At 37.7% G+C, this 12,210-nt stretch overlaps 1 protein-coding gene across 1 annotated transcript in view; it reads right to left on the reverse strand.

The window, feature by feature from the left end:
* GNA14 (G protein subunit alpha 14) overlaps positions 1-12,210 on the reverse strand; it is a 320,595-nt gene that overhangs the window by 145,661 nt on the left and 162,724 nt on the right. The window contains exon 2 of the mRNA XM_036738781.1: positions 7,513-7,697. Coding sequence (XP_036594676.1) covers positions 7,513-7,697 — 185 coding nt within the window. The remainder of the gene's footprint in view (positions 1-7,512; positions 7,698-12,210) is intronic.

The raw sequence follows: 12,210 nt of genomic DNA on the forward strand, positions 1-12,210 counted from the left end.
ACAATGTTCTCCTGGTTCTGCTCACTTCACCAAGCATCAGTTCATATAAGTCTTTCCAGGTTTTTCTGAAGTTTGCCTGTTCATCATTTCTTATAGCACAACAGTGTTCCATTACATTTATATACCACAACTTGTTCAGGCATTCCCTAATTGATGGGCATCCCCTCAATTTCCAGTTTTTGACCACCACAAAAAAGAGCTGCTCTAAATATCTTCGTACATGTAGGTCCTTTTCCCATTTTTATGATCTCTTCGGGATACAGCCCTAGAAGTGGTACTGCTGGATCAAAGGGTAGGCACGTTTTTATAGCCCTTTTGGCGTAGCTCAAAATTGCTCTCCAGAATGGTTGGATCAGGTGACAGCTCCACCAACAATAAATTAGCGTTCCAATTTTCCCACATCTTCTCCAACATTTATGATTTTCCTGTTTTGTCATGTTAGCCAATCCGACAGGACAGATGTGATAACTGAGAGTTGTTTTGATTTGCATTTCTCTAATTGGTAGTGATTTAGAGCATTTTTTCATATGCCTATAGATAGCTTTAATTTCTTCCTCTGAAAACTTCCTGTTCATATCCTTTGACCACTTCTCAATTGGGGAATGACTTGTATTCTTGTAAATTTGACTCAGTTCTCTATATATTTTAGAAATGAGGCCTTTATCAGAGACATTAATTGTAAAAATTCTTTCCCAGTTTTCTGCTTCCCTCCTAATCTTGGTTGCATTGACTTTGTGTGAAAATTTTTCAACCTAATGTAATCAAAATTGTCCATTTTGCAGTTTATAATGTTCTCTATCTCTTGTATGGTCATAAATTCCTCCAGTCTCCATAAATCTGACAGACAAACTATTCCTTGCTCCTCTAGTTTGTTTATAGTATCCACCTTTATATCTAAATCGTGTACCCATTTGGACTTTATTTTGGTATACAGTGTCAGATGTTGGTCTATGCCCAGGTTCTGCCATACTATTTTCCAGTTTTCCCAGCAGTTTTTGTCAAATAGTGAGTTCTTATCCCAGAAGCTGGAGTCTTTGGGTCTATGAAGCAGTGGATTACTATAATCATTGACTACTGTGTCTTGTGTACCTAACCTAGACCACTGATCTACCCCTCTATTTCTTCGCCAGTACCAAGTAGTTTCGATGACTCCTGCTTGGAAAATAAAATATTATTTAAAATAAAAACAATAATGGTCTCAGAGTCAGGTAAACCTCTATTCAAGTCTCAACTCTGACACATACCAGTTGTGTGACTCTGGGCAAATGGCTTCTCAGGGCTCTAGGCAACTCTCTAAGAATTTAAGATGGAGAGAAGGTGCTGACCTGCAGTAAAATCACAGATCCAGTCCCTAATAATAATAACAACACAAAATAATAACTGTGACCTGACCCCAAATGATCTCACTGCTATTTTATGTTCAAGTTCACCATATAACATACCTGTCCCTCATTCTTCCACTACTGCATTCTTAGGTTTTCCATTTAGTTCTGTATCAATAATAGTAATTGAAATTTTCATAGTGCTTTAAAGTTTGTAAAGACCTTCACATAAGTGATCACATTTGAGACTCATGATAACTTTATGAGGTAGACACCACAGTTTTTTTTTCAATTTTAATTATTTACTTACTTGATTTTTTTTAAAACAGATGAGGAAAAAAAGCCTTTGGTTTCCTAACTAATATGCGACTGAGGTCTTCCCTAAATTCAGCACTCTAGCCACTAAACCATGTTGCCTCACAATTCAGAATGTAAAACCCTACAAGTAAGGGGCTTGATTCTGTGTTTAGGGCTCACAAAATATTAATATGTTTGTTTAGGGCTTTCAAGTACATTATCTTCTGAGAATCTCATCTCAGCCCTGGTGTAAAGTAGGCAGAGCAAATTCGTTCTATCCCTGTTTTTCAGCTGACAGAACTGAAACTACAAGAGACTGGTAGACCCTGCCTAGTCCCAGTAAAGCAGGAAGAGGTTGGACCAGGATCTTGATCTACTGATTCTTAGGAGGGAACATGGATACCTGGAATTTTGGCTTTGCTTCTAAAGATTTTAACATAACTTGGAAAGGTAAAAAGTCATGACTTGGAGAGACTGTAGAGTTTCATTTCCAAGATGCCATAATTCTTTCATTTTCCATTAATTAGTGTCTCAGTTTCCATAACCTGTTCCTTTCCTGGATAGAGTATCTTGCATGTATATGCATAGAAATTTAAAGTGATACTATAATAATAAAAAGGTAATTTCCATTTTAAGGAGAAAGTTGCTCAGCTAGGTCACATTTAAAGTTTCTAGCAATCCTAGAAATTTATTTAAAATTCAGTTCAAGATTTATTTTGTACCAACATGATTGCTCAACTAAATACTTACCTTTGAAAAAGATTTCTTATTGCTTGTCTGACAATTAATCAGTGAAACAGGGACACTTGCTAGATGTCATACAATAGGGTCTTAGGAACATACAACAGAATTTATGGTTTCCTAGGGAAAATGTTACAACAGTTGTTGCTCAGACACATGATTCATGTCTCAATTAAATTGTAAACCATGTTTGCTAAAGATTATGTCACTAACTCTAGGGGAGATGAACTGTATTATGTCAGCAGATAATTTTGACCCTGGACTCTATGCTATCTGGAGCTCTGTAAGTTCAACTTCTCAGCTAACTTGCCAAAGACAATATGCTAGAGTCTGTTGCTGAATAAGGTAAACACCACTTATTCTCCTTGTAAGCCTTTCCCCTGTTCCCTTAAATAAGTTCAGAAATAAAAGTAAGCTTGGGATAGGAGATTTGGACCTAGCTGTTGTTGAGCTGCTTCAGTCGTGTCCAACTCTTTGTGACTCCATTTTGGAGTTTTCTTGGCAGAAATACTGAGTGGTTTGTTATTTCCTTCTCCAGCTCATTTTATAGATGAGGAAACTGAGGCAAACAGGGTTAAGTGACAGCTAGTAAGTGTCTGGGGCCGGGTTTGAACTCAGGAAGATGTCTTCCTGATTTCAAGCCCACCTAGTAGCCAGTTCCCAAATTCCTGGTAAGTTAAAGATAGTGTGACTGAGACAGAGTAGGGTTCTCTTGTGAAGGAAGTTTCACTGGAATGCAAATTGTGGGTAACCAGCATTTTTTCTTCCTAAGCACTGATTCTGAGTTTTTTTATCCTCTGTACCTCTCAAATGATTCCTGATTGGAAGAGTGCTGACGTCTTTCCTGGCTCTTTCACATATTCCAATGAGCATTACTGGAGTTATTTTCCTTATAAACTGGCTTACATCTTGGCATTTGTTTCTCAATATTGGTTCACTGTAACAGGGGCACTGGGTTTGTGGGCAAAACCTCTCCTTGATGCTCATAAGCTGTGTGCCTCTGAGCGAGCCACTGAAATTCTCGGAGCCTCAGTTGCCCCATTTGTAAAAAGTATAATAATAATTTTATTGCTATCTCTTCCCTCAGCTTGGCATCGTGGCTCCCTTTCCCCCACATTCCCTATACCTCCTCTAGAATCTCTGATTAGGTATTAATTTTAATGAATCTCTGATCAGACTTTATAGACACTCACCCTAATCCAGTTGGTTCTGAAGCTCTTGCTGCCCACTTTGCAGCAATGGGAGGAGATAGGTATGTCAAATGAGATCTCTCAGTAGCCCGTCCAGGTCCACCTCCCTTTTTTGTTTCTTGTTGTAAAAGTCAATTGATAAGAGAGTCATTATAAAACCTGTCCTATTTTTTGAGATAAGTATCACATCCCTAAAGTCATAGAAAGAAGAAGTTATTTCCTCGATTTGTTACCGCATTATTATTATATATTACATATATTATTATAACCTGGAAATCAGAACCCCTTTTTTCTTAGACAGAGTCCTTTTAGGTACTTTAAGGAGTTAAGAGACTTCAGTGGAGAAGAGAAGCCATTAGGAGAAAGTTCTAATAGAATATGGGTACTACTCTTCTCACTCTCTATTCACTCCCTAGGAGACCTCATTTACTCAAGAGTTTCAAATGTAGCATCTGTGCTAATGACTTTCCCTAGCCACACCTCTTTCTCTGACTCCCAGCTGTAACCTAAAACCACATTTCCAACTTTCTAAAAAACATATCCGTCTTAGAAGTTCCACCACGATCTCAAACTCAACATATGCAAAAATATATATAAACTCATAATTGCTTCCCCAACTCAATTCCCTTTCCCAAATTTCCCATTTTTGTTAGGGCTACCTTTTTTCTAGAATGTCAGGATGCAAATTTTAAATATGTCCCTTCCCTTTTCTTCCTTCTTTGAACACAATCTACCTCCTAATCCTATTGTTTCTTTCTTCAATCTCAAAGTCTTGTCTTAACCTTCTGCATAGGTCACAACTCCATCACCACATGTTTTTATCTTAGTATGCCTCTACAAATGAGGCTACACTTATTCTTTACTCTTTACTCCATCAAGTCCCATTTATTTGCTCGATTTTCTAGGTGATGAATATTCCCTCTGTAATTTTCTTAGGTTGCCAATCTTAGTTTCCCACAGCTCTCTGACTCTTTCCTTCAATCAGCCAAGTTTTCATACCATCCTCTATCCTCCCCACCTTTATTTATATCACTTCATTTGTCCTCATTCTCCACCTTTGGTTCACCTCTAGGTTGTTCTCAACTCCAACTGTCCAATTCTTACTCATTCTTCAATTCCCTGCTCCAAATATATTTCATTCATTTTCTGACAAGGTTCCAAGACATATGATTAAGGGGGAGTTTGTGAACATTTAGAAAGGGAAGTAGTGATCACTAAAAGCCAATATAACACCATCATTTCTTTTTGATAAAGTAATAACTGGTAGATAAGGAAACTTTTGTAGACCAAAAAACCTTAGATTTCAACAAATTATTTGACAATTTTTCATGTTATACTTATGGATTTGATGGGGATATGGACTATAGTTAAGTGAATTTGAAACTTTTTGAATGGCTAGACCTAAAAAGTCATTAATGGATTGATGACCTCTTGGAAGGAGGTCACTAATGAAGTACCTAAGCGATCTATGCTTAGATAAATGCTGTACAACATTTTATCAATAATTTGGATAAAGACATAGGTGTTGTTACATTTTCTGAGAACATGAAAGAATAGCTACACATAAGATTATAGAGATTCTGGATCCAAAAGTATCTTAACAGGCTAGAACAATGGACAAAAATGAATGAGATTTTTATAGAGAGAAATATCCAATTCTACAGTTGTGTTTGAAAAAATGAACTTCATTAACATAACGTAGGAGAGGCATGAAGGTTAATGCCATTTAGTACACTACTTTTCTATTATTTAATATCAAATAATCATAATTCTCCCTTGCCTTCTTATAGCACTTTAGAATATTCAAAGCATTTTTACATACATAATTTCATTTGAGTCCCGCAGAAACCTAGTAAGGTAGATAAGGGAAGAGTTATCCCCTTTTTACATAAAAGGAATATGAATATGGAGGAAAGGAAGAAGAATAGGGGAAGGTAGGGAAAGGATAGAATAGAGGGAAGAATGGAGGGAGGAAGGAAGAAGGGGGAGGAGAAGGAATTTATTAAGCACCTACTATGCACCAAGCACTGTGGTAGGTGCTTTACAAATATCTCATTTGGTCCTCATGGGAACCGTAGGAGATTGGTGGTATTATTATCTTGATTTTACAAGTAAGAAAACAGACAGACAAAACTTGATTGACTTGCCCATGATCTCACAGCTCCTAAATGTCTGAGGCAGTATTTGAACACAGTTCTTCTAACACTGGATCCAGTGCTCCACCCAACTGCCCCATCTAGTTAAGGAGACAAAGAGAATTTCCCAATGTCGCATGACTAGTTAGTCATAGAGTCTCAACTAGAAATCAGTCTCCTGATTTCTCAAAAGCAGGGGACCAGTGAAAAATTTAGAGTGGAAAAAATTGTGGAAGACCAAACCACATTAATCCCTCCTAGAAATTCAGAATACCAAGAGGAGATGTGGTATAAAAAATCTAGAGTTTTTGACTCCTGAATCTCTTTACCATTCACAAAGTCATGATGTCTTATACAATGGTGGGCTTCTACTTATTTCTTTGAAAGAGACCACAACTTCATCTTCAAATAAAACCTCTGGGTTAAAGCATTCTAAGACCATTCCAGTCACAACAGATCGATATAAGATGCTCTTAATGGAGGGAGAAACAACGACCTGAAAATGCCCTGATGCATCTGATGCCTGATGTCTAAAGGTAATGTGATTTTAAGGCTTAATAGAAATGTATATTTACAATGAAGTCCTACCTTAATGATTTCTCATTCTGTAGGTACCTTTCTTATGATGAGATCCTTGGTCAGTAACTAAAATTTCTTGGACTGAATTTGAGCTAAATCTTTTTAGTACGGAATTAACAACAAAAATAATATCTAGCATTTACATTGTACTTCAAGGCTTCTAAAGGACTTTACAAGTATTATATCATTTGATCCTAACCCTGTGTGAAGTAATTGATGTTATTTTCCCTATCTAGCAGCGAGGAAACTGAGGCTTAGAGAGGTCAAATGATTTATCCTGGGTCACAAAGATATTAAAGAGACTGAGGCAAGATTTAAATTCAGATCTTCCTGACTACAAGTCTAGTACTCTACCCACCATATCAAGCTCCCTCTTTGTAAGAGGATATCACAGTCAAGTCCCCTTCGATTTAAGTAAATTCGACTTCTAGATACTTGGGGAAGCTGGCATCTCACATCACCACCCCATGAACTTGTTTTTTCTCCTAATGTACTCTAAAAAAGTTTTTGTACCTTTGCCTGGTACCCGCACCACTATTTTTTCCTGTGGTCTAAAATAGATTTGTATTTTAAATAACTGTTAGTGATAGGAAAGCAAATCCTGGCTAGATGGCATTGTTTTATTACAGGGTATTGCTAGCTGAGACATCAATATAATCATCATAACTGTCACTTCATTCTGAGATGTCCTCTCTTCCTGCTCCCTTCCCACAAAAAGGGCCCCTTGATCAGCTCAGCAGGATGGGCTGAACAACATGGACAGATATTCATTCTGTCTACCCCAAAATGATATACATACACAACCCAATGATTTGCTCTATCTGCGCTACAAAAGTAGCATAATCAAATATTTCATAAGAACCAGAATTCTTGAACACAGTCTTTTCACCCACAAAACTTCATTTCTCTGACAAGGCTCGCTATAGTCAGAACAACTGTTCAAGTCAAGGCATTTGGTCATTCTGTAGTCTAGGAAAATTCAGTTCAGTCACAACAACCATAACTGTCTTATTGTGGTCTTTACAATAATAACCTAGTGGAGCCAACTGTATTCATATGATCAGAGCTAGAAAATGGAGCCAAAGCTGCCATACTCTCATAGAGTTTGTAAAAAAAATATCACATTTGAGGACTTTTTTTTAGTATATTATCAGAACAATTTAGCTCTCCATATTTGGAATATTTGCCACCAAAGATTTAAATGCATCTATCTCTTAGCTAACACCTTTACCTTATTCTCCAGCTTACCTTATTCTGCTCGGATACATATTGTATATGTAAGGTGTCCATGGCTCTGATCATCGATTGCATAGCAGTAAATATATTTTGATAAACCAGTTTTGTGAAGCCTTTTCTGTCTTCGTCCGAGTAACCAGACCCATGAATAATCCTCATTTGTTTGATAAAGGTGCTTTTTCCACTCTCACCAGTACCTTTAAAAATAAAAAAAAATGAAACCCACAGTCAACCAAAGTTTCCAAAATCATACAAGCCCAAAAAGAACACTTGAGAAATAAAATTATTCTTTACTTCTTCATGTCTTGTCATTATCTGCATATATGATAGAAGAATTTTATAGAATCTAGAGTTGTAGTGATAACTACATTAGGAACTCTTCATTGGCTTCATTCACTCTCCCTTCAATAATAATAATAACAATAATGATGCCAGCATTTATATAGTACTTTAAGGCTTACAAAGCATTTACAAGTATTATCCCATTTGTTCCTCACAAGAACCCTGTGAGATAAGTACTATTATTATCTACATTTCACAGGTGAGGAAACCAAGGCAGACAAAGGTTTAGTGACTTTCCCAGAGTCACACAGCTAGTGTGAAGCTAAATTTGAACTCGGGTCTTCTTGACTCCAGGTCCAGAACTCTATCCACTGCACTACGTAGCTGCCTCTTACACCTTGAATGTCTCCTACACTGCTTCTTTTCTGTCTACAAACATGCTGATGTCTTTCCTATCATTAAACAAAACAAAACAAAATAAAACTTTAGGCTTGCCAACTCCTTACACTACCCTTTCTCTCCCTCTCTTTTCTCCCCCTTTTTACTTCACTGTCCATCTTTTTGAGTGTACTTCCTTACCGCTCAGTTTTCAGCCCTTTGCAATCCACATCTCTCCTCTGCATCTAATGAAACAACTCTCTTAAAGGCTATTAACGACCCCCTAAATACAGAATGCTATAAGCCTTCTGCAACCTCTTTGCTTTATTCGATACTGCTAATCGTTTCCTTGAAATCCTTCCCTCTGTGTCTGTGATATTGCATCCTTATGGCTTTCCTCCTCTATTTCTCACCACTCCTACTATCTCTTTCCTTGTTTTGTTTCCTCTTCCTAATTCCTACATGTTGATATTTCCCAGTGTTCTGTTATTGCTCCTCCTTTTTTCCTATCTACCATTCTTTTACTTAGTAATTTCATCCAGTTCCATAGTTCCAAATATAACCTCTGTACACGAGACACCCAAATCCTTAGCTCTGGCTATAAACATTTCCTCATTCTCCAGACCCACACTTTCTATATGTCTGCAAGAGAAATGCATTAATATTGTCTACCTCAAAATCAACATATACAAAACCAAAAATCATTTTCCTTAACTCCTATCTCCATTCTCCCCACCACATGGCCTCAAAATGTGTTTCTTTTTGTTTATCTGTTTTAATATTTTATCTTTTTCGAATTACATGTAAAAACAATTTTAACCTTTTTTCTTTTACAATTTTCAGTTCCAAATTCTCTCCTACATTCGCTTCCCCCCAATTGAGAAGACAAGCAATTTGATAAAGGTCATACATGCATAGTCATGCAAAACATACGTTGTGAAAGAAAATACAGACAAAAATATCCAAGAAAGATAAAAAAAAACCCAGTATGCTTTGATCTGCATTCAGATTCCATTGGTTCTTTCTCTGAAGGTAGATAGCATTTTCCATCATAGGTCATTATTCAGAATTGTCTTGGATCTTTGCATTGCTGAGAATAGCTAAGTCATTCACAACTGACCATCATACAATTTTGCTATTACTGTATATGATATTTTCCTAGTTCTGCTCACACCTACTTCACTTTGCATCAGTTCATGTAAGTCTTTACAGTTTTTTTGAAAGCATATTGCTCACAGTGTCTTATAGTACATAGTATTCCATCATAATAATATAGGACAACTTGTTCAGCGATTCCCCAGTGGATGGGCATCCCCTCAATTTCTGATTCTTTTTAAAGATATATCAATTCCACTTCTCCAGTAACTTCTATTTCCTTACATTTCCTCCAATACTTTGTACTTCTCTTGTTGAACTTTCACATTCTCCCTTGTATCATAGCTATCTGTATGTCTTATGTCCTCTATTAGACTATATGTATTATAAGAACAAAAGTCTTAGCTCAGTCTTCTTTCACATCATCGACCACATGGAACAGAGCCCCTAAACATATAGGAACTCGAAGACGCTTACATAAATGAATCAAATGGAAGTTTATGAATAAAATAAAAGACTTTCATTCATCATATCTGTCAAATATTTTCTAACAAAGGGAGTTATACAATATAGGTGCTTATAGCCTAATTCAAGATCATATGCACAAGGAAAAACATTATAATCTCTTCACGCGTTCAATCTGGAAAGTCAAACTATATATTCTACCTGTACTCAATTTCCCACTTCTAAAAGAATCGTTTCCTCATCATCCTTAATCTTAGCACCTTCTCTATGAGATTATCTCAAATTTATCTTACATATATCCTGTTGATATATAGCTGTTTACAAGTCATTTTCCCCCTTAGATTGTGAGCTTCTTGAGAGCAGAGAATGTCTTTTTGCCTTTCTTTCCATGCCCAGGTTTAGCACAAATCTGGACATATAGTAGAAGCTTAAGAAGTGTTTGTTGACCAATTGATTTCATCTTGTGTTGTAAAGGCAGAAATAAATCACAACATTGAGAAAACCACCAACTGGGTGCTTTACATTACTTCTTTTTTAAGATTTATTCGTGATGTTTATTTTTACATTACTGTCATTTCCCAATAACACCCCTGCCACCACAGAAACCTCTGAAAAAGTAGGCAAGGTCTCTGAGGTTAGGGATTGATTTTTATTTTGCCTTTGTATTCCCATTAGCACAGTGTTGTATAAAGCAGGCACTTGATAACTATTTATTGGTTAGAAGAGAAATCTAAGCAAAACAAAGTGACATACTTTGGTATGGATATGAAGCATTCAGCACCCACATAATTGATGCTCTGGGATCTAAATGTGTCTCTGTTTCCCAGCGATCCCTGCTCACTTGCAAACCTATTCAGACTCTTTACAACAATTGCATTCAGACACAAGTTATGTTTAAGACAAAAGTCATAGTGTTGTGGCACATATGACCATGAGGAGCCAGTAGACCTTAGCAATGTCTCCCATTTGCTGCTGGAATTCTATCAAACTAACCTCACCCTAAAATCACAATGGTATGCAATAGCAGGAATGTATAAGAAATGAAGACCATTGTGATCATTAGCTTACAGGAAAGCAGGGTATCTGAGTAGAAAGAATGTTGTTGGGCGGGGCCAAGATGGCAGCTGGAAAGCAGGGACTTGCCTAAAAGCTCTCCCCCTCCAAACCCTCCAAACCCTCCAAACACCTACAAAAATGGCTCTGAACAAATCCGAGAACCGCAGAACCCACAGAATAGCAGAGGGAAGCAGGGCTCCAGCCTAGGACAGCCTGGATGGTCACTGGGTAAGGTCTATCACACGGAGCTGGGAGCAGAACAGAGCAGAGCCCAGCATGAGCTGTGCCCGGACCAACCAGAGCAGGAGCCAGGAGGAACAGGCCCTAGCTCCCTGAATCAGTGAGCTATGGCAGTTACCAGACTTCTCAACCCACAAACACCAAAGACAACAGAGAAGGTTAGTGGGAAAAACTGTGGAGACAGAGTGAAAGAAGTTTGCGGTTTGGCCACTGCCCCAAGGGCAGTGGAGGTGGTGCAGCTCTGAGGACAGAACTACAGCTGCTATTGCTTCTGGCCACAGGCCCACCTGGTGGGAGAAATTAAGTGGTGGATCAGAGCAGGAGGGCAGAGCCTGCTTAGATCTGAGTCGAGGTCCAGGTTGGCAGTTCTTGGGGGAGGAGGAGCACTGGCGTGGCAGAGCTTGCTGTGTAGAAATAGCTCTGAAAACAACAGCACATCCCCTCAAGCTTGGGACAAAGTACTCTCTACTCTACAAGTAGTCATACCCCAATGAAAAAGTCAAGGGTCAAGTAGTTGGCTGGGAACATGGCCAGGCAGCAAAAATGCACCCAGATTCAGACTCAGAATATAGAATCTTTTTTGGTGACAAAGAAGATCAAAATATACAGGCAGAAGAACTCAACAAAGTCAAAGAGTCTACATCAAAAGCCTCCAAGAAAAACATGAATTGGTCTCAGGCCATGGAAGAGCTCAAAAAGGATTTGGAAAAGGAAGTTGGAGAAGTAGAGGAAAAATTGGGAAGAGAAATGAGAAGGATGCGAGAAAACTGTGAAAAACAAGTCAATGACTTGCAAAAGGAGACCCAAAAAAATACTAAAGAAAATAACACCTTAAAAAATAGGCTAACTCAAATGGCAAAAGAGCTCCAAAAAGCCAATGAGGAGAAGAATGCCTTGAAAGGAAGAATTAGCCAAATGGAAGAGGAGGTCCAAAAGACCACTGAAGAAAATACTACCTTAAAAATTAGACTGGAGCAAGAGGAAGCTAGTGACTTGATGAGAAATCAAGATATTATAAAACAGAACCAAAGGAACGAAAAAATGGAAGACAACGTGAAATACCTCACTGGAAAAACCACTGGCCTGGAAAATAGATCCAGGAGAGATAATTTAAAAATTATTGGATTACCTGAAAGCCATGATCAAAAAAAGAGCCTAGATATCATCTTTCAAGAAATTATCAAGGACAACTGC

Source organism: Trichosurus vulpecula, chromosome 9 (assembly GCF_011100635.1).
Source record: "Trichosurus vulpecula isolate mTriVul1 chromosome 9, mTriVul1.pri, whole genome shotgun sequence".
Lineage (NCBI taxonomy): Eukaryota > Metazoa > Chordata > Mammalia > Diprotodontia > Phalangeridae > Trichosurus > Trichosurus vulpecula.